The following is a 23,626-nucleotide window of genomic DNA, read 5'->3' as shown; positions in this document are numbered from 1 at the left end:
GCTGATGTTTAGTGAGTGTAGGCAGTGAGCAGGCAGTGAAGGTGGGAGGAACTGGTTACTGAACCATCTTTGGAAATGAGATAGACACCATAATTATTACACAATTTGCAAATCAGACAAAAGCTGTGAATCTCATACGGAGGATGTGATCAGTAAAGCACCAGGGCAGGTGAAGGAAAAAGGTTTCTGGTTGTTCCCGTAGAAACTACAAAAGAGTCCCTGAGCTTCCTCTGCTGCTTCAGATAACGTGTGATATGCTGTAGGTATTTTTCACTTGGATTTCACTGAAGCAGCTTATTTTAAGTTGTTAGAATGAAAGTGAGTGAAGGCCCTGTGCAGTTTGGGAGTTGTTCAGTAGTTGTAACAACAGATTAATCTCTTTCTGTGTGTGCATGTTTTTTGTTTTTTTGTTTTTTTGAAATTGTGTGTGTGTGATTTATGGTTTTTTGGATCCATAACAGGATTCAATTGGATTTTAAAAAAAAAAAAAAATCTGTAAAATTTCAGGTTGGCCCTGCTTTTTAACTTTAATGGTAATTTTTCATGTCTGCTGAGAGCATGCATGTGCTAAAACACTAGTTATAGGTTTTAAACACATAATTATGTTTTTAAAATGTGGAAAGGGTAGATGCAGAAAAATCAGATGGCATTATCGATCAGACACTAACTAGAAAGGACTAGATAGTTCAGCAGTCTGTTTAGAGATTAAGTCACACATCTCAGGTATTGATAAATGGATCTCTTTGACATGTGAAATTTTTTTTTAGCTGCAGACTCAAGTCTGTTTTGGCTCCTTCATGTCCGCTCTTCAAAAAGATTAGAGATGATTCCTTCTATTTTAAACTGGTCGTGATTCTCATATGAGTGTCTATTTTGAGAAATGTTTTTAACACTGTTAACAGTGTTTTTCTTTGGAGGAGACGGTGTTGCGAGCATTGGGTCAACCTTCCCTTCAGCTCAGCCTGTGTTCATTGTTCCTGTTCTGATTCTGTCAGCCTTAAAAACTTATATAGCGCTCACAAAGTTCTTTTTTCACACAAGTGAAGCACTTTTCAGAGTGGTATTGGTGCATTCTGCATCAGCTCAGGCTTAGGAACATGTGGTCACAGATTAAACAAAAACAAAACAAACAAAAAAAAAAAATATATATGTATGTATGTGTGTATATGTGTATATATATGTGTGTGTATATATATGTGTGTATATGTGTATATATATGTGTGTGTATATATATATGTGTGTGTGTATATATGTGTGTGTGTATATATATATATGTATATGTATATATATATATATATATATATATATATATATATATATATATATAATATATGTTCATCTGTAATATTTAATATATATATATATATATATATATATATATATATATATATATATGTATATGTATATATATATATATTAAATATTACAGATGAAGGAAAAAGTTTGGCTACTGATGGCCAAAGTCTATTCACAACTGCACTTGGGGTTTGAAGAGATTTCTATGCCCCTCTCTAAAACCAGACATATTTCTTACACACTGTGCCTTTAAAATTACCTGGAAGTGTGACTTCTTGGAAGTGAATTAAAGTTGCCACAAAAAGTGGGGCCATTTTCATTTGTTCACTCATTTTCCCCTTTACTGCTTCCAATGTGTGTTGGGTTATATAAATGATTAGTCACTTTTACAAAGAGGTATAACTTGTAAAGATTGTGTTTCTGTGCAATAAGCAACACAGCTGAATGTGTAACTAAATGAAAAAAAAAAAGTGAAATTACAAGAAAGCCAGCTTTATGGCCCCACATTGTTTTGGAAATGTTTAGTCTTGATTTGGGGCTACTTCCAGAATTTCAATTCCCCTAGCTGTCGTAAATGCAAAAAATGTAGCTACTGAAAGCAAACCCAATGTAGAGTTGGACCACCACGGCCTCCATGAGTCTCTCTCTTTCAGCAGTGCTGTACTTACTTACTCTCACTCTGGTGATTTCATGGCTCTTAACCAAACACAAAGGCTTCATTATGGCTCCGTTCTCTGAAATAAACTCACATTTTCATTTGTATTCCTCCTCTCCCAGTTCTTCTTGTATCTCCTACTTTTCCTCCTCCTCATGTTCACACTTTCACCCACATCAACAAGATCAAATATAATGCCACATTTTCCCTTTCATTACCTCACTAGGATTTTTTGAGTTCAGGATGGGGAAAAAAGGATGGTGGGGGCGACAGAAAATCTGAAGACCCAGAATGGAGGTTAGAAGAGTGCACAGTATGTGTAATAATTAACTCAGTAATTTAGTCATTTCCCTTGCACCCCCTAGCACCTTCTTGCCCTTTGAAGTCCTTTCTCCAGACTACCCTGGATGCACTTGGGATGCATCTTGAGCGTTGGGGGTTGTTGGGAATGTGGGTCAAAATGAGCATGTGTGTTGAATATCTGGAGATACTAATGATGAAAAGGAGAGAAAGTGATCTGAGGGCTCAGTTCTCCCTCGGTGTCTCTATCGCTGGCAGATTGCTTATGTTGCTTTTTATGTTGAAATCCCCCCTCAGATGCACATCATTCATTCGTGCCAGATGCCGTGCTTTCAACACACACATGCACATACACACAGACGTCACACGAGTCCCTTTGTTTTGGTTTGCAGCCGAGATAAAACCCTACTCTGTTACACTTCTCTGTTTGGGAGACAAAGAGCGCTTATCTCATAGACCATGAGTGTGTGTGCGTGAGGGAGAGAATGTGTTTGCGAGAGTGTTTTCCAATGTAGTCATTTTATTTATGCACTGCCGTTTTTATGAGCTGCATTTTTTGCCGTTTGGCTGTTTTTTTTCTTCTTTCTGTTACCACATTAATATACTACTGAGTCACTTTTTGTAACTGTGAGTACGTGGCACCATCTGACCAACATGCTGATGGCATCACCAGGGCCAGCATGACGCACTTCCTCTTCAGTTGTAGCTTTATCACATGCAGGTTTAAAAGGTGGCTCGATGCATTCATTTTGCTTCATGGAACAACATTTAGGATTTTTATTTTTATTTTAAAATGGTAGGCATACTTGTATTACTAAACAGAAACAGGACATTTTGTTTAAAGTTAAAGAGACGTACCACCATCTGGAGCTGCAACTCAGTGTTTATACTGGTGGTTCATATCTTGTAGTGGTTGTTAACAACATACTTACAAACCAAACCTACAATCTTTTCCAAATTATAATTACCCATCCCTTCTTTAAGGGGCCTCTTATCAGATTAATAGTTAATCATTGCACTGCCATTTACACTTAAATTTAAAGGCACATGTCACTTTAATAAGCCTTGAAGATGATGTGAGAGGGAATATATATATATATATATATATATATATATATATATATATATATATATATATATATATACATACATACATATACATATATATATCCTTTGCCTAATTGTGTTTTACGACTAAATGCTAAACAAATGTTTGGTTGGCATCACTCATTGAAACTGAGCTACTGGTGGTAAAGTGTACCTGAAATCTAGAAACTATTTTTTTTAATTAACTTCTTGAATATCCATCAGTTACATTATTGATTATTGGTTGAAGAATGTCAGTGCTGCAAGACTGTCATTCAACTTAAGTTTAAAGATCTACACATCACCCGGGGACATATTAGCCTCCACTTTCATCATTTAACATGTAATATTTACAGACTATCACAGCTCGCCGTTTGGCAAGGCAAGTTTTATTTGTAAAGAACCTATCAGGTACAATACAATTATGAAGTGCTTTACATGAAACATTTAAAGCATTATAGATGGTGTAAAAGTAAAAAGCATGAAAGACAACACGAATAGCAAAATGACGACAGTCATAAATTATATTAGAATAATTAAAAGCAAGATTACTTAAAAGTTACTGTGCAGATGTCATGCATAGGCACATGCGTGGCAGATTTTCTGTTATCCATGATATAATGAAACATCAAACGCTTACTTTTGAGCAATGTTTGATAATTTCTTTTATAAATACTTTAGTTTACAAGTCATTCATTCTCTTGTGCTTATCTGTGATCAGGTTTGAGAGGCAACAGGTTCAAAAAGCAAACTTAGACATCCCTCCCCTCAGCCACACTCTCCTGTTCCTCCAGGGGGATCTTGAGGCATTTCCAGGCCAGAAGGGATTTATATCATCCCTCCAATGAGTCCTTGGTCTCCCCTGTAGTCTTGTCCAAGTTTGATGAACAGAAGCCATCCAATACCATCTTGTCCTTATGATCTCTCTGTATGGCGTATTATCAGACCTGGGTAACTAGAAACAAAGAAACTTTTGTGAGCTGTCAATTTTCAAGTTGGTGTCCTCAGATATTTAGATATTTTCAAAAGTCATCTCTCCATTCTCTGTATAAGCTTAATCCAGTTTAGTGTTGTTGAGGGGTTGAAATCTGTTTCATCTGGTAAATGTTGGGTAGATGTGTCCACCGTTTGTCTCAGGGCCGGGAAAAATAGATATTTATGAAACATTGTGCGTCCTCCTCTTCACAGCACTACGATCTCTTCCATGATCCGCTCTGTGTGTGCAGAGTGCTGCAACATTTATTATTAGTTGTGATTTTTTATTCTTGATTCAAGCTTAAAGAAATTGTGCTGAGAGCAAACAGCTTTGCATGTTTGCAGTGACAGACTAGATCTCTTCTGAAAATTAAGTGTGTTCTATGTTTTTTTTATTTTCCTGCACATCTGTTTTCCTGGTCCAGAACCCGTTGCCCACATTTCTCACTGCGGCTTGATAATCAGTAGTTTGATCTGACAATTCGCTGCGTTATGTCAGTCTTCCTTCTTTCACTGGGTGATTTGGCTTTAATCAGATCAGCTGCAGCCAACTAAGAGTAAATTCAGGTCAAGTTCCCACACAAACACACAAAAGTCTGTCATCGGATGGTAAATCTGACAAACAGATTGCAGCTGTGTGTTGGTGTGCGCTTGTGGCACTGATTGATGAAATTCTCGCCATGAAGCGTCACAAATGACAAATTGTTGAAGGAGTGTTTTTTTTTTTTTTTTCTGTGTGTGTGTGAGCAGACTGGCAGATGGTGTCTCACGAGTCAGAGAGGAGCCAACAACCTTGACAGAGCCTGGAAGCGAAGGAGAAGGATGGTGACAGCAGGGGTCGACTTGTTTTGCGTTGAGGGTCAGGCGGGTTGGGCGGGGCATTCGGCTGCTGCTTCCTCACTGCATTTCCTACATGCCTCTTCCTCACAGACACACACAGACTTGCGCGGACATGGATTGACACAATAAGCAAAGACTGGCTTTAGGCAGATTGAGCAAGGTGTTTCCTTTGACCTGGATGAGTGCTACGTCAACACAAACACACTACTGCAGCAACACTGGCATGTGCTTTCAGATTATGTATGTGTGTTAGTCTTTGAGCTCATTTGACTCTCTTCTCCTTCAATTAGAGCTCGTTAATTTCCCCTCTTAAACGTGTGAATGTGTGTGTAAGTGGAAAACAGCTGTGTTCAAGCCTGTGATACTCATCCTTAATTCATGCTTTGTTCATGGGTTATTCATGTACTGTTCAAGCATTTGTGGAGTGAATGAATATTGGATTAAAAGCAGCTTTGCATTATTCATGAACTCAGATATTTTGGGCTTGCTGGGATGCTCGTGTTATCTCCCACGCTATGTGTCCAAACACAACACAACAGGGTTGCATTCATGCACCTGTTTATTGGTCCATTATCCTTGGATCTAAGTAGCCTGTGCTTTTTTTCTGCATCCCACAGGCCGAACTCTGCTCTGCTATGGAGAAAATGAAGAGGATAAAGAAGCGCCTTTCGTTAACACTCCGCCCCAGCCAGACCATTGATGAGTCTCTTTCTGAACTGGCCGAGCAGATGACCATTGAAGATGGAGGCACCAAGGACAATGGTAAGGTCCAACATACTGTAAACATGAAAAAAAACATCCAGTGAAAATTGGTGTAAAACCAGCCACTCATTTGAGCCTCATTTTCTGTAAAATGCTGTTACACTGATAACCCCTTCAATTACTGTAAGTATAGCATGTGGGAGTAATATTAAAAGGCTGCAGTGAACTGGTTAAATGTCCACCAAAATGAACATCAATTACTATAATCAGAAATACATGAATTTACCTCAACCAATACAGATTTCTGTTTGAAGCATTCCTGTTTAGAGGTATTTTTTAAAAATGAAACAGAAAATAGAAAGTATATCCCATTTCTGCAACAGATTTTAGTTTCTAAGGTTGTTTTGTGTGTGTGTGTGTGTGTGTGTGTGTGTGTGTGTGTGTGTGTGTGTGTGTGTGTGTGTGTGTGTGTGTGTGTGTGTGTGTGTGTGTGTGTGTGTGTGTGTGTGTGTGTGTTTGTGTTTTGTTATGACCTGTAATCGTTTCCATTAGTTTAATCATTCTAATAAAATGTAACATTTTGATTTGAATGTCCATTGTAAATCATATCAGCATTGTCGGACATGCTGTTTTCCCCGTCCCATAAGCAATGATGGCGGGGTTATACACACTTTTTGAAATTAGGTTTGAGTGACACATAAAGCGGTATGAGCAGGCTGAATCCCTTTATATTTCTTATTCTTTACTTGCATATGCATACCGATTCTTTTCAAGACCTGCAGCAACACCTGCTTGACTTTTTATTGCAGAATTAGAGCATTGACACACAGTACATTTGTCGCTACCACTCTGTGTATTCTTCAATATTAAAGCTAGCCTGCAATTCCTGTCAATAGAAAATAAAATGTTTTTTTTAAAATGAATCTCCATTATAGAAAATGTTTTTAAATGGATAAATTTCTCAAAAGAGATTATAAAACTCCAAATAAATGATCAAAAAATCATTTTGAAATATGTTGAAGTGAAGCTGTTTTGAGCTTAGTCATTCTGCATAATGGTTTCACAGTGAATGCTTCAGATAAACATGTCTGCGAAATGACTGTAAGAATAGGATAGAATAGAAATTCCATTAGCTTTTTCTGTGCATGTCCTTCAGCCGGCACTTAAAACTCCTTTCTGGGTTTTCTGTGACTTGACAGCACTCGTGTTAATTCAAATATTGAAGCAGTAAAGATGATGCATGAGAACATTAGGTCTGTGTGTGTGTGTGTGTGTGTGTGTGTGTGTGTGTGTGTGTGTGTGTGTGTGTGTGTGTGTGTGTGTGTGTGTGTGTGTGTGTTAGCAGCAGCTGTAGAAGACCACTGAGTCGCTTTGCATCAGGTTATGTAACAGAAGCAGAGCAGAGGAGCTACTTGAACACACGCAGTTGTGTATCCATGACTTCTGAGGACATTCAATTCAACTAAATTCATTTCCTTGACATGAACTTTCATTGTAATTGTTTGTCTAATCCTAAACCTTATGAAATATGACCTTATTGTAACCAGAAAGCTCTTCTTCAATTTAATTTATTTATACAACTTTTAATACGGTTTACATCCACGCACAGAACACAGCTCATCAGCTCAGAAGACAAGGAACAAAAAAATTCAGACATTTTTCTTGACTTTTTGTTACATAACTTCATGGTTTGTCATCCCAGCGCGACACTTCTACAGTGAGATATTGGATTGATGAGCACATGAAAATGGTTGACATTTGACTGACAGCTCGCAGAATAACCAGACACACATCCATTTTGTACAGAACATTTGCTTTTCAGTCATTTGGATGTCGCTTTATATCCAGAATGAGTCACAATAAATACAACTGTAAGATAAGCTTTTGTTGGCAGAGCCACATAAACCAGACAGAGCTTGAAGCTATCCTGGTTTTTAACTGCCAAACTGTATGCCTGCCCTGGTTCTTTTGAGCCACAATAATAAATAATGTTGTATTCATTAAATCACTTTTAATTTACATCAATTTTTTTTTTTATTAAAAAAGCAGTTTTAACTGCCTGTCCAACAGCGTTATCATCAAGTCTCATAAACTTTACTCAGAAACGATACAGATACATGTCTACTTTTTACAGGGCCACTCACTAAAAGATGCTGACTCCTTTTTGACTCCCCCCCCCATAGGGCTCAGAACAAGAAGATGAAGCCCTGTGCTGTTTGAAATATTCTTTTATTCTAATTAAAATTAAATCCATTTTATTCATGACCTGATGATATTTAACTTCAAATTAAAGAGCTAGAATACATTTAAAATGATTAAGGCCATAAAATGGCATTGAAACATCTACCATTTAGAATTTTGCAATTTCCCTTTAAGAAAAAAATGAAACCTCACATCAGCCCTCAGTGGGCTTGTCACTTGAAACTTACATCTGATTGGGGGAAAAAAATCGAATTAAATCTCAAGTGGAAATGGCTTACCTGCTGCAGTTTAATTAAACTTGATCTATTTTTTTAAGTGTCTAGACCAGTTTTAAAGAAAGTTTAGTTGAATTAAATAAATAATACTGTGTGGATTTTTAATAAGGATTGCAACACAGAAGTATGAAATGAAAATGTTTGTTTGTACCTGTAGGTCTGTGACGCACCTAAAGAGCATGTATTGGTTTGTTGTTACAGAGCCCTTCATGAGAAATGGCCGCCCCCCCACCTCCCACAGCATGCATTCCTTTCTGCACCAGTACACGGGTTCCTTCAAGAAACCGCCTCTGCGCCGGCCACACAGCGTCATCGGCGGCACCCTTGGGTCCTTCATGGCTATGCCGCGCAACGGCAGCCGTCTGGGTGAGATTCACATGAGTTCACAAACAGAGCATATGAACAAATGGAAGGACATGAGTGGTGGAATAGCAGATGGGATCCAGGAACAGACAGGAAACGTGTCATGAACCAGAGCTTGGACCCTCCATCCTCACATTTGCAGACACGATCTTGGCAGAATGACTGGGTGTCATTCCCATGAGCTAGCTTCTCTCTTCACCCTCAGCTTGGTCCATTTTTCACCCAAGTGACAGCTGGATGTGGGCATCAGTCAAACATGACGTAGTTTCCTGTGTTAGCTGATTCATTGCAAGCGAACCATGGACATCAGTCTCATCCCAAGGTTGGAAGAGACGATGGGATGATTCAGAGCAGCAGCAGATTGGGGTATCGAGACACTCCATGGGCCGACCAAATGATTCACAGGACACAGAAACCAAATGCTATGGGTGATGAAATCAACCAGCTTTTCCTTTTTTAAATATTTAATTAATCTAGGCACTTAAAATAAATATTCATCATGATGGCACTGGATTTCTCAACAAAATAGTGTTCAGCATTCATTTTATGTTACTTTTTCAGTATTTTGTCAGCCAAATACGATCTTGCTATGCATCATTCCACACATGAGGCGGCTCAAAATATCCCACCATTAGTTAGATGTAAATTGTATTTCTTACAAGCCATACAACTGTAAAAAATGAGTGAAAAGCCTGGAAAAGCACAGTTTTACCATCTTGTAAATCCCAGTAATAAGATATCAAACAGCAGATTATCATCATTTGAGAAACAGTGACAACAACTCTGATGCAAAAGTTATGCATAAACAATGTCCCTTGATGACAGAAAGATGTTAAAAGCCCAGATTAAGTGATGTTCATGGAAAGGCTACATCAATGCCACCATCAGCTCTTGGCCCTTTTTCATTAGCATCAGCTTGTCTCAACTTAACTCGCCTCGGCTCGGTTTGTAGGGGTTTCCACTAGGCTTTTGTACCCGTTTACCCGTACTCTTTTTGGAACTCAATAGCATAGGTTCTAAGCGAGCTGAGACGGGTTGTGTGTGACGTCGCCAGACTGCATGCTACTATTGGTCAGAGGCATGGCCAATCAGAGGTCAGGGAGTGACATCACTGGAAGAGCGATTCCAACTCCCAAGTTGTTTACATTACGTGACAAGCAATGGCGCAATAAAAGTCTGTTCCGTGGTCCAACAATGAGGTGGAAACATTTCTTTGCTTGGTTGCTGAGGAAAGGATACAGAGGGAACTAGATGGAGCGACACGAAATGAAAAAATCTATCAAGTTTTCTGACTCAATGGCTACAGCTAGCAAAGGAGTTTCCAGCAGTGTCGAGAGAAGCTGAAAAAGCTCAAAAGTGACTATTGGCAGGTCAAGGACCACAATGGTCGGAGTGGATCAAACAGATGAGACTGGAAGTGGTTCCAACAAATGGATGCATTTTATGGTCAGCGACCGGCGAGCCACAGACCAAGTAGCAGGTTGCCTCTAGGTCCTTCTGTGTTGGTATAGAGCTTGTCATGCACAACACTGACGTCACAGTGATTTCACACAAACCCCGCCCATTTCAGACCTGGTACAAAATTGTAATGAAAAGAAACAGGACCAAGCTGAGACGAGTTAAGTTGAGACAAACAGAAACTAATGGAAAAGAGGCATCTGTTACTTGTCTATAACTATGTTCTAACTCTGTTGAGTTGAGTCAAGCCATAGTTATTATGAAATGTCCCATTCTACATGTGGGAAGGTAATAAATTTAGTTATTCACCAATCGGTCTGACTGCATGTCCATTGTGGGGAAAATGCTCAAAATAAGGGTTTTATCAGAGTAAAGCAACAGTATGGAAGTACCTAAGATTGTAAGTTGACCATGATACTTAATGGGCTGCTTTTCTGTCACGGTTTCAGAAAAGTGACACAATCGTGTGAACAAGAGTCGATTTATTAGGAATCCAGCTGCGCATCCTTAAGAAGTTTTAATAGCCATCCCACTGATGTTGCCTCAAACCTATTTATACAATTTTGTTTCTGCATAGTAGTCGTAACCAGCATCTATTCCACGCAATGATAGAAAGTTCCTGTCATGGCTCCTCGAAGTGATTTTTATTGTGGAAACATTAGAGGACCCATTGAGTCTCACAGTGGACCCTGTCCCAGATAGACGGACTTGGATCTTAAACCAGGACAGTTAAGTAGGACATTAATGTAGCACATATTGTTGCTGCACTCTGCACTTATTAGCAAAGATGCTAATTATGGTAAAGGAGGAAAAAAAAATGTAGAAGGTGAAGTGAGAGGGGAATGGAGAGCCAGATCATGACGGGATCAGAAAGAGAAGCTCTAGAGATGAAGGAATGTGAGGAGAGTATGTTAGGAGGTGATCAGGAAAGAAATGTAAAAAATGAACGGCATTCGACCCATCTAATGTGTTTGGATAAAAGAATTGTTGAGCTGAAAGAATGTAATATATATAAAGGCAAGAAAAAAAAAGTGGGACGAAGACGAAACGTCAGATTTTGTGATTTTTGCAGAGGTAACCGAATTTGACTGCTGCAGGGTGAAAGAATGAAAGTGAAAATATTTCAAAGTTTTTCGAAAGAATGAGGAAGAATGTAAGATTTCAGGAGATAATGGATAGCTGTGCAAAAAGCAGACAGAGGTTGAAAGGGAACAAAGTAGGACAGATGAGATAATTTAGAGAAGAGAAGACAGGTAGTGGAGGAATGTGTTGCTATAGTGGAGGATGGGCAGATGAGATGCTGCCTAGAAAAACATGACAAAACATATAGGATGTGAAAGAAACAGCTGAGATTGCCTTAAAAGAAAAATGTAAAATCTATCTGTAAAGGGGAACTGAAACAATTTGGGTGTGATCCAAAGAGAGATGAGTCAAAAAAGGAAAGTGGGGCAAAAAAAAAAGTTGTTTATGAAGTGAACTTGGAATCAAAGTAAGTTATAATGGGGATATTTTGACAGAGGTTTGAAAAAAAAAAATTATTTAAATTTAAGAAAACATAAAGGTAAGATTTGTACATTTAAAGTTTTAATTAGTACGTTGCCACATCTGATTGTCAGATATTTTATTTTAAACCAATATCCATTTGTAGAGATATCCACTGCAGCTGGGGAAAAAAAGATGAAAAATTGCTAAAATACTGTCTGGTATTGCTTATGCCACAGCTAGCTTCTTAGCAAGCTAAGCTAGGAAGCTCACCGTGCAGCAGTCAGAAACGTTGCAGATGACCGGGTGTCCTGCACTGTCCTGGGCTGCTGATTCCTAAGCAGCGGCTTGGTTGTACTGCAAGCACATGACTCTTTTTAAGATCTGATTTTCATGGGTGGACGATATAGGGGTTGTCTGGTTAGAATTAAGACCCAGAGTGGAAGGTGCCTTTAACTACTGAGCTTGTCTGACTCCATCAGAGACCGTCTGAATAAAATGAGGACCAACAGCCTCTGAGAGATCTGCAGTGATCCTACTGAGATATTCTGATTAATTTACGTTTTCCATTTTTTTAGGGGTTAACTAAACTCTACAGGTCACAGGTTAGTTGTGAAGGTGTTTTAAGTATTTTGCAAAAAAAAACAAAAAGTGTCTCGTGTAAACTTGAATGATACACAGCTTTACAACAAGGGAAACTGTAGTGGATTATTGTGAGATAAAATAAGGCAGTAAGTTATAAATTACCTTATTTTAATAACTATTAACAGTCATTATAGTTATTAAAAAGAGATTAATCATCACCCCTTTATTAGCAATAAATCAGTGCTACTCGTGTATAAATAAAGGAAGAATGATGGAAATAAATGGTTCATATTAAGGGAAAAAACAGGTTTTTACTGTTAGCCGAGAAGCAATTTGCTGTCAGGATAATGCTATGTGGTTGTAAGAATAGGCAATGTTTGCTCGCATTTTTATGAATCAAAACGTCACAAAAAAGCTATGAAGCTGAAAATAAAAATTCATATCAAAAAGGATTCAATTTACCTAAATTGCTAGAATTAAAAAAAAAAAAAAATTAAAAAAAAAAAAATCAACCGAATAATAAGAGAAAACAAATTTATTTTGCATTAACCCACTACTGCTACTAATGGAAATGGATTGAATTATATTGATTTGGTAGGTGCAGAAAAGTGTCTGTGCTATTTTTAGTGTTTAAAATGGAAAAGCAAGTAGTAAAATTAACATGGCAGCAGATGACCTGTTTGTACTGACTTGTGTCTAAACTTTTACATAAATAAGTCAAAGGGCTATACAAAAGAAAAAAAGGGGGGGGGGGGGTTGAAGGGTGGATCAATTATAATTCCATGGGACTGCAATGTAAATAAAAATGTTTTTGCTTTAAATAAATATTTAGCTTGTTTTTTAAAAGATATTTCCCATGATTAACATACTGCATGTTTTCTGCTGACACACATTTATTTCCAGAGCGTTGAGTTGTGGTCAGGAGAAAACGAATCAATAAACAGAGATCAGGTAAAATTAGGAAAAAACTTTTTTTTTTAGGCAAACAAGAAGTAAAAGAAATTGCAGAGCAGTAAGGAGGAGAAATCATCCACGTCCTCCTCCAGATGGAGTGGCAGCTTCTGGCTCTTTTCCTCCTCCTCCTCCTCTGAGTCTTTTTACTCTCACTCAACAAAAACATCTTTCAAACCTTTTCTCCCTTCTCTGCTTTTCCTCGGCTGCTAACATCCATACCTTGGTTTTCTTTTTGATTCTTTCTAAAGTTGTTTTTCTGTCACAAAAACCATAGTTTGCATGAGGAGGTTGCAAGAAGTTTTCCATCAGCTTTCTGTGGGAAGACAATTGGAAAGAATGAGTTGAAGAGGAAACTTTTGTGTGCATTGTGGTATCAGGAAAAAAATATATAAAAAAATAAAAAAACTTCAATCAGATTGTCATACCTGAAATATTTGCTCAAATCTGAATTGACGGAAACTTCAGAGATATGCGCCTCCTTCTGTTGACACCTCTGATGACAGACTGCACAGCTGAAGGCGCTGACGCTGATAACAGAGAACTAGTCAACCAGAACTACTCATTAACTGTATATACGTCTCTGTCTGTGAGTGGAAGAAAGGGCGGGCATGTGGTTTGCACATAAGTGCATATGCTCCAGCTGTGCGGTGGTAGGGGTGGTAGTTTTACTCCCTGAGAGGAAGCAGTGCAGGCTGCAGTGTTTAATCTTTGACCTCGGGGGGCTGACAGGAGATGTCTTAGAGAGAATGGGGGCTTCGTCTTGAATTATAAATGGTATTATAAATGTTTGGTGCTATGTCTCGAAAATACATTTGTTAAAGCAGATAAAACCTTTAAAAAAATCATATTCTATTTATATCTAAAATTTCTCTCCGAACTTGTTTCTCCTCTGTAACATTTATATCCTGTGAAAGCTAAGATGTTGACAAAATACAATATGATATCTACTATGTTGGCAGTCAGTTACTAGATCATAATTCTTCTCTGAAGTAGAAAAGTATTTTTTCTGTCTTCCACTGAAATGTGATGCTTAGTAAACTGAATCAACTGGAGTCTTGTGTGCAGAAAGTGTTGGAAGTTTTCTAAAATACCAAAATATCTTCAGACTGATTTATTTGTTCATTTAGATGCAGGAGATACGTGAAGAAAGGATTTTTAGTTTTCAGTATCTACTCTGGTCAATATTTATGCCAGAATTGGTGATAAAAGTAGCTCCATGCAAAGATAGATCATGGCTCGATTTTCTGAAAAGATTCGGGAAGTCTGATTTTTAAAGGATGAAGCCAGAAAGCACTGTTGGTTGTCTTTGTCTTTCTGCCCCTTGCACTGAGAAACCATCACATCCACATGATGACTCTAGCTACATGTGCTCAGAAGTATATGTTAAATAGCTTTTTGGTTTGTTTTTTTTTTCTCTTAGCCAATCTTTAACTAAGAAAGCCCCATTTAGATCACAGATCTCTTTTCCAAGTGAATTCAGACCTAGAACTCCAGTGCAAACAAGAGATAATCACAGTTAAAACTGAAAAGAAAACAGACAAAATACAACAAGCTAAGAAATTCACCTAAATAAAAAGAAACCAGCGATAGTGACGGGTAAATGATTACATCTCTTAGTATTTCAATACAGACGTTATTAAGAGACAAAGGTTTGTTGATAAATAAAACAGATTCTTCTTGCATAAATATGTAAGGTCCTTGCCAGAAATTTATTACATTTTAAAGAACTTCTACTAGGTATGCATAAGTGCTTATTGTGAAGAGAGTCCTATAAACTTTATAAACACTGGATTTATATATGACTGAGTCAAGAACTGGCAGAGCAGCAATCCAAACTGAACACAGTCTGAAAGCATCTTGTCAAGTCAGGCCTAACTACCAATTCTTAATCAATATAGTTTTATACATTCATCAAGACCAAAAAAAATGGTTGCTTTTCTCTGTTTTTCTTTACTTATTTGGATAATGAAGATAGCATTTTAAAGACATTGTATGAGAATAACTTCAGATGCTCAGAAGTTTTTGTTTAAAATGTTGAAATTTAGTACATCCCCCCCCCCTTGAAGTCTGACATGTTTCTGTTCATTTCATTTTTTTGTTTGTTTTTAGGGTGAGTTCAATAAAAGCAGTATTACTGAGTCATTGTTTGCTGGGGATGAAACATTTTTTCATTTAATGCAGTGTCTCCTATCCAAAGGGCTGAGTCTTTCAGGTTCACTGCCTGAATCTGAAGAAGTTTTGTTGAAAAATGTGCGACTGACATTTTTTTCTGTCATTACATGAATTAAACAAGAATGGCATGTTTCTGCATTTCCAGACATTGTTCATGAGAATCTGAAGATGGGGTCCGACGGGGAGAGTGACCAGGCATCAGGAACGTCCTCAGATGAGGTTCAGTCTCCAACCGGGGTCTGTCTGAGGAACAGGATCCACAGGCGGATCTCAATGGAGGTAAAACTCCAACACACACCTGAACACACAATTGCAAAATCAGCTAACACTGTAAATCTACCTTCCATCAACCCCTCGGTGCCCCCTTCCTCTCCTTCTACTCTTCAGCTTGTCTGCCTCATTTGAGCATAGGAGGACGTTTGGGGGCAGATCTTTGGTCTCTAATGGGTTTTCTATGTCTGGTTGTCATGATATTGATAGCAGGGTGACTCCCAGAGGAGCGCAACAGAGGCATGCCTGCTATCAAAACCCAAGAGCATGCTGGGATAGTCTTGAGGCAATCTTAAATCAAGTGCTTGACACAGATGTCATACCTCAGATCATTTGAAAGCATGAATTATTCAATTTTCTTGCACCTTTTCTGTCGCTGTCAAATAAGAAATGATAGAAATATTTTTGTTATCAGTCTGCTGAAAACAGGATATTTCAGAAGACACATCATCAGGCTTGTCCACACTCCCTTCTAATGAGAAACTCAAGTTTTTTATTAAGCGCAAGAGCTGCCGAGGCACATACTGGGTCAAAGATGAACTTCTATCCTTGGCCCCACAGGCTCCACGTGGTCCCTTTCACTGGCTCAGCAGTAAAAAAAAATTTAAAAAAACAACTCATAATTATCAGAGGAATTTTTTTTCCCTTCTGCTTAGTGATTTCACACAGCTTTTGCATAAACACTGTGTTGTTCCAAGCAACGCTTAATTGCTCAGCCTGCTGTTCCATTGCTGCACACTAGTGATTATACAAACCAGCTAAGGTGGTAAACCTCCACCCTGCTAATGAAATGATGCTAAATGTCGACTTTCTGTGGGTCTGTCCGCACATGCAGAGGTGGTGAAGAGGCGAGGAGGTGTCTCAGCTTGGAGGTTTCCTGCCCCCTGCTGGCGGATAGCCATATAAGAACAAAAACAGACTTGACAGCATCTATAAGTAGTGATGCGTGACCTATTTTACACTTGTTTTTTAGTGTTGCGCTCATCTGTGCTCAGAAAAACAGATGAACTTGAGGATGTGGTAATAAGCGCTTGACCTGATACCACACATGCACACAAAAGCTTACTGCTCCAAGTGTTTTCACTTCTGCAACAACTCCACTTGCTAAGCCTTTTCCCGATCAGTCTAAAAAATGGTCGCTTTTTTAAATAAAAAAGTAAAAACAAAACCGAAGTCCAACAAGTCCTGCACATTCATCGTGCTGTTTAGGTTTATGTGGCTTCCTGTTCATCAGAGTTCGCAGCATTTTTAAAAACATTTTTCAAAATCTGCACACCTTTAAAAGCTTCTCTTGACATTCTTCCTTGTTTCAGTCTTCAAAAATGTTTTTTTTATTTCAAATTATTTAAAAGTTGCCACTAATTATTAAATTGGTTAAGATTTCATGCTTTATCAAACTTTATTGATCCTTCATTGAGCTGATGAGGGCAGATTCTCTTTTCTTGTGATACCAAGCCATTCGTAAAGGCGATATGAAAACAAACAATAAGTAAATTGCCAATTAAAATAAAGGCATTCGGATGTTCTGTTTGTTCAATAAAACAATTAACATGTAATGTGAAATGCAGCTGTTTTGCTTTTTTGTTGTTGTTGTTTTGCTTGTTTAATACAGCGTTGAACACAATGACATTTACACGTGTGATTTCTTTGTATCAAATTTTCCTATAAGACTGTCAAACAAATACTAATATCCTGTAGTTAAGTTGCAGATAGAAACCATTTTAAATGCTTTCCAATAACATGAAATAGAACAGAGAAATTGTTGTTAAAAACCATGATAAATATATACTCCAACTTTAACCCTTAATCTTCCATGAGAGCATTGCTTGTCTGAACACCATCCTCAACAAAACGGGACTAAAATGGCTTTAAAGCCTTCAAGGGAATACAGGTTCATGTCTCGAGCTTGACTACAAAAAACATGACAGAGTCACATTTTACTCTGAATAAAACATGTTCGATCCACAATATTAAAGGATATTTTCCTTTAGGATAAGTTTCTGCTCCTTTTGGGAAACACAATAAATCAACAGGTCTGCAGGACAATAGTCCCGAGGTCTTCAGATATCCTTTGGCTACAATCATCCAGAAGCCACAATCTGAAATGCTACAAATGGAATTGATCATTTTTATTGTGACTGTGACTATGTGCAGTTTCTTTTGCTGAGCAACTTTATCAGTTGCCTAATAACCTATGCACAATCTCACCAGAAAAACATGCAGTTTCACAGTGTGTTTATAATGATGGTAAGTATCTTCAGGGTACAGAAAAGATTAACATAATCAACTTAAAACTTCCCATTGTCATAACACGGCCATATTGTCTGAGCTGCACTCTTTAAGACAAACAGCCTCAGTCATAAAGAATCTGTTAAAGATATTTGTGGAAAGGCTGAACTTTAACAAAGCACAAGTGTAGTCCTCCATGTTTTTAATCCTCAGCCATATAAGTTCACAGTGTGTAAGCTCATTGAAGTCATAATAGGTGGTTTTACTTTTGTCCTAGAATAGATATCAGCACTCATAAATATCTGAGTGCAGAATCATTGACAGAGACAGCGTTTGTGCGGTCTGAATGCAGACTGATGGGATAAGCTGTGAACATTGGTACATGTGTGTTTTTACATTGTCTGATTTGAGTTTATAAAGGTCGTACTGCTCAGCCACAGTCACGCTTCAGCAGGCCGACCTCTTATTTTTACCCTGTAGATGATGGTGATCGACCTGATCTCTGTCGCCTTTCTGCAGGCGAGGGAGATGAGAACTAGTTATTTAAGACACCGCATGAATGTGTGTGGGTGGATTCTGTAGCCCACATTGTCTTGTGCAGCTTGCTGCTTGACTATGTCCCACACTGCCTATAGACACGAGGCGTGCTGTATTTCCTTTCCGTGTGCTTTGATGGGAGCAGATTGCAGAGCAGCAGCAGTGGCTCACAGCCGAGAGGCGGTCTGGTTAACTAACAGTGACACTAACGGTATCTGAGATTGATGAACATGTGGCGAAAATTTCATTGAAATTTTAAACTTTTCTTTAATTAGGTTTGTCCAAATTGAAATGTGGACAAATTGTCAAATAATTCTTTGTTTTTTAGGACCTCAACAAGCGCCTGTCCCTGCCTGCTGACATTCGAATCCCTGATGGTTACCTGGAAAAGTTGCAGCTCAGCAGCCCACCCTTCGACCAGCCGCTCAGCCGACGATCCCGCCGAGCCTCATTGGTCAGTTTGCAAGTATTTAATGTGTCTTTGCATGTTTATGTTCTTTTATTGCTTTTACAGCACTCAAGTCTTTTAACCAGGCTCCCTCTGAGCTGGTTTCCATGGCAACTGGCCCAGTGAAAGCAAAGGATGGATTCATCTGGAATCACAAGCGCTCACCTTCCACTTTCAGCCTATCAGATTAGATCATAAAACTGCTGCTTTTTAATGAGGCAGCGTTGATGCAGATTGCCGCTGATGGGGAAATTCATGGATATCAGTAACTTGGCAGCATTTAGAAACCACTTGTTCCTTTTCAAAGGCTTAAATGAAAATAAATCTGTTCAAACGTAGGTGTACAATACATTTTAATCAGTCCTGTACAATCACAATGATATTTGCTGCTGCAGAGAGAGGGCTTTCCAGCGTGTCACATAATGCAAGCTCCTTCAGTCATCATTAAAGCTAAATCAGAGTTGTGCACTTGGGCATTCCCCAACAAAGTTTAATTCTGCGTCTGTTTTGCACGTGGGTTCTTCTCTGAACTGTCTCGAGACTGTAAAAGCCAATTCCATGATGACTCTTGTCTTATTTCCTTCTGTCACCTCTTTTCTCTCTTTCCTCGCTTCCATCGACAATGTCCTCCTGCGTTGCTTTGATGAAACAGCTGAGGTTCATTAAAAAAGTAGCCATTTTGTATATATCCAGTTGCTGATGTGTTGTGCGATGCTGTGAAGCAAAACGTAGCTGTCATGTGATGCTCTGGCTGGAAATACAAAGTTATGAAGTGTGGTTTCTCATCCCTGGGATGTTGCAGTGTAAAGCTGGTGCACAATGAACAGTGTTGAGCAAACTACTTTACAAAACAGTTTAGTTATGGTTGCCTATTACTTCACCCTAAAACTTAGTGAGCTACAGCATTATAGATTTTTTTATCGCGTAGAGATGCTTCAGGCCAACATGGAGAAGCTTTCTTCAGATACTGTACTTTTCACATAATCTTCACGCCCTTTATTGCAGTGCAGGAGAAGGAATCTCTCCGCTTCCAATTTAAGACTCTACCTTTATAGTCCAAAGACTCACTAGATGCTGCTGGAGTCTCTTTTTTGTTTGCGTGAACATGCAAGTCTGTTTTGCTCTCTTACCCAAGTCTGCCTCTGTTCGGCTTGCAGCGACATTATACTGCTAATTGTCACCACTTATGCAGTTTTTTTTAACCTCCTAAACTCCCATTTAGATGAAGACAATCTCTCTAGCTATAGTAATGTGCAGTAACAGGAATGGTTGGTAATGTTGACAGCGTTGTTGTGATGGAAACAGATTACTCGTTGCTCAAAATAGTAGCACGGCAGTTTATTTTAACACTGTTAATGAATGACAATGTGCCATCAATGACTCAGAAGCTCAAAGTTTTAAGTTTGGAAATGTATGTAGAGTTGCTTTAATGTAGGTTCCTAAGAAAAGAACATGAACTGATGTTTGCTTCTGATTTTATGCAGCGCAGAGGAAGCTGCCAACAGCAGCAAGAAAACTGACCAAAATGCAGCACAGCTTTATTTATTTATTCAATTTCATTTGCAAGTTTATGCAAAGGCTTGAAACCCTTCAACAACAATGAAAGACCTTCTGTGTACAGTTATGATCTAGTGAGGAGCAGATAATTCATTATTTGCTAATGATTTGTAAACATTAGAAACAGAAGACAACTGATGCATCTATCAACTTAATGACTAATAAACCATTATTCAGTGGTTTTTATTTTATTAGATAAATGTTTTAAATAATTCTTACTACTTCTCTACATTTACTTTCCAGTCTGAAATCGGTTTTGGGAAGTTGGAGACATACATCAAACTGGACAAGCTGGGAGAGGTAATGAAGCTTTGAAACAATGTAATTCACCAGCAAGAACCATTTCTAATGTTTCGACTGAATTTCACTCATTAATTAAACGCAACTTTGCTCTTAGGGCACGTATGCCACAGTGTTCAAAGGCCGCAGTAAGCTAACTGACAACCTGGTAGCGCTGAAGGAGATCCGGCTGGAGCACGAGGAAGGAGCACCATGCACCGCCATCAGAGAAGGTGATCAGTTATAATGCCGCCTTTATTTACACCAAGTTTGAGTTCTTTTGTTATTGATGAAGCAGGTGTATGGTGTGATTTACTTAGCCTCAGACCTAAAAACTACCATACCACTTTACTGTGTAATTTGTCTTTTGCATCTTTTTAACTTTTTTTTTTTTTTTTTGGTGTTGTTCTTTTTCCCCCTGTGATTATTGGTGTCTCTGCAGTGTCATTACTAAAGGACCTGAAACATGCCAACATTGTGACGTTACACGACATCGTTCACACTGACAAGAGCCTCACTCTTGTATTTGAGTACCTGGTGAATACTCTCTGCCTCTTTTTCATCTCAAAACATGTTGTACTTAAACGAGGAGCATCAGTTTTAACATACATGACAGTTTGAGTTTAATTTACAACCTTTCTGCAGTAATTTTTAGAAAACAAGAAATCATCTTTTATTGTTAAAAAATTCAGCAAGTAGTAAGAAAATAGCTACCAATCTATAAAGCAAAAGTTATTTTAAGATAAATAAGTAAATGATACTAAAAAGATGAGTCGTTTAATTATCTGGTCACAGAAGAGTGAAGTACGGAGCAAAAAACACTGATTGTGTCATATCTGCCTGTAGGATAAGGACCTGAAGCAGTACATGGATGACTGTGGAAACATAATGAGCATGCACAATGTGAAGGTAAAAAGTGGTCAATATTGTTACTGTAAGCTGTTTGTTAGTCTCCTTAAAGCTTGTGTTGTTTATCAGAACATATCTCAGTCTAAAATTCTCCTATTTAAGTCTTTTGCCATTTGCATTTCCATCTCATCTGAAATGAGTAAAAGTATGATTAATTTAACACAATGTGATATGTTCATAGTTCTCATTTCTTACCTTGCATTTCCAGATCTTCCTGTTCCAGATTTTGCGAGGGCTGTCTTATTGTCATAAGAGGAAAGTTCTCCACAGGGACCTGAAGCCACAGAATCTCCTCATCAATGAGAAAGGGGAGCTCAAACTGGCTGATTTTGGTGAGTAGAGTCTCAGCAGGTGCCGTGACTCTGTTAGACAGTGGAGCTCAATTTTTCCTGTCATAAACGTTTCAGATGGAGTTCTGATAATATGATAAAACTTGGCTGACTATCTCCCACCCTGCTCACTGCAGATAAAATACTAATTTCTTTGTCAGAATCCTAATGTGTGTTTTTCTGTTGTTTGTTGCCAGGTCTGGCGAGAGCCAAGTCCGTCCCGACTAAAACATATTCCAACGAGGTGGTGACTCTTTGGTATCGGCCTCCCGATGTCCTCCTGGGATCTTCAGAGTACTCTACACAGATCGATATGTGGTATAAAGCTTAACTCGTTACTGCATAAATGAATCAGCTAAAGCTGGGCACACAGTAAACAACTTTCACAGTCTTCGCTCTTTTTACAAAAGAGTAAGAGCACAAACTAACAGACTGGTCTCGGGAGATGTTTTTATAACAAATATACTGTACATTTAATGATGGCACCAGATCAGGGATCACACATTACATGATCAACTTAGGAGAAATGACCACATCAAACTGTCACATAAAATTCAAGAAAACGTTTGCATGACTTGTGGTCAAAACAAAAAGCCTGGACGTTTGTCCGTCCACTTGTTGTACTCACTGCATCCAACTTTGTATAAACATTCATGTTCTACCAGAGTTTGATCAGTTTTTCTTCCATTTGTATTGTCCAGCTTCTCACCTCTCCTCTCCCGTTAGCCGTTGTTGAGCTGTTGCCTGTTGTCTTCGCCAAATAGCACTACTTCCTCTTTCTCATTGGCTGTTGATGATGCGTGTATTCCACACACACAACCAGATTCATATTCAAATTCAAACATGTTTCCATTGCTGCGACTTCAGTGGGGCATGGTGTGTTCACTTGCCGATTTGAGTTCAAACTTCATCACACATTAACAGATTTCTGAACCAACTTTAATGCCAACAGCCTGCGACTAATGTCGATAAAACACAACTGGAAATGGTAGAGTAAAATCTGGCAAAAAGCCATGCGGTGCGTCCCCAGCTTAAATGAACCAAATGGTTTTTTTGTCATGTAAAATTTGTCACGAATTCACAGAGAAGCTGTGTATAAGTTGACGTTATGTGTTTGTTTCCAGGGGCGTTGGGTGTATATTCTATGAGATGGCTGCAGGTCGGCCATTGTTCCCAGGCTCCACCGTTGAGGATGAGCTCCACCTCATTTTTAGGCTACTGGGTGAGCGTGTCTTGCCAAACCAGTTTACCATAACAACACAAATATTTCCCCACCAGAGGTTTTGTAACCGTATGTGGCAGCGCAACTGATTTGGCTATGATTGTGCAACCTCAGGCACACCCACGGAGGAGAACTGGCCGGGAATCTCCTCCATTGAAGAATTTAAGTCCTACAACTTCCCAAAATACAAACCGCAGCCGTTAATCAACCACGCTCCAAGGTACAGTGCTGCGTGTGGAGGGTTGTGCTGTTTTTTCTATGCCTTTGTCTTTTTTCTTCTCTGTCTCCCTGTTTGCATGCATACAGTAAGGCTGTGCTTTATTGAGTCAGTGTTTGTGTGCTGCAGGCAGGAAATCCTGCAGAACATTAGAGACGGCTGTCCACTTCCTTCCTCCCATGAGTCCCAGGCAGACAGTAAACTGTTGCTCTTCTTGTTCTCTCTAGGCTGGATGGTGAAGGCATTGAGCTGCTGCTGGCTTTCCTCAGAGTGAGTGTTTCCTT

The 23,626-nt window shown here is 38.7% G+C and overlaps 1 protein-coding gene across 1 annotated transcript in view; it reads left to right on the top strand.

The window, feature by feature from the left end:
* The window catches only part of cdk17 (cyclin dependent kinase 17), a 43,070-nt gene that overhangs the window by 13,893 nt on the left and 5,551 nt on the right, over positions 1-23,626 (top strand). The window contains exons 2-14 of the mRNA XM_079263180.1: positions 5,770-5,914; positions 8,533-8,697; positions 15,491-15,624; positions 18,710-18,835; positions 20,630-20,686; positions 20,784-20,898; positions 21,108-21,202; positions 21,512-21,574; positions 21,783-21,906; positions 22,101-22,221; positions 23,028-23,125; positions 23,240-23,345; positions 23,570-23,612. Coding sequence (XP_079119306.1) covers positions 5,788-5,914; positions 8,533-8,697; positions 15,491-15,624; positions 18,710-18,835; positions 20,630-20,686; positions 20,784-20,898; positions 21,108-21,202; positions 21,512-21,574; positions 21,783-21,906; positions 22,101-22,221; positions 23,028-23,125; positions 23,240-23,345; positions 23,570-23,612 — 1,374 coding nt within the window. The 5' untranslated portion in view covers positions 5,770-5,787. The remainder of the gene's footprint in view (positions 1-5,769; positions 5,915-8,532; positions 8,698-15,490; positions 15,625-18,709; positions 18,836-20,629; positions 20,687-20,783; positions 20,899-21,107; positions 21,203-21,511; positions 21,575-21,782; positions 21,907-22,100; positions 22,222-23,027; positions 23,126-23,239; positions 23,346-23,569; positions 23,613-23,626) is intronic.

This window comes from Telmatherina bonti, assembly GCF_933228915.1.
Source record: "Telmatherina bonti genome assembly, chromosome: 23".
Taxonomy (NCBI): domain Eukaryota; kingdom Metazoa; phylum Chordata; class Actinopteri; order Atheriniformes; family Telmatherinidae; genus Telmatherina; species Telmatherina bonti.
This window is presented reverse-complemented; position numbering and strand designations above follow the sequence as displayed.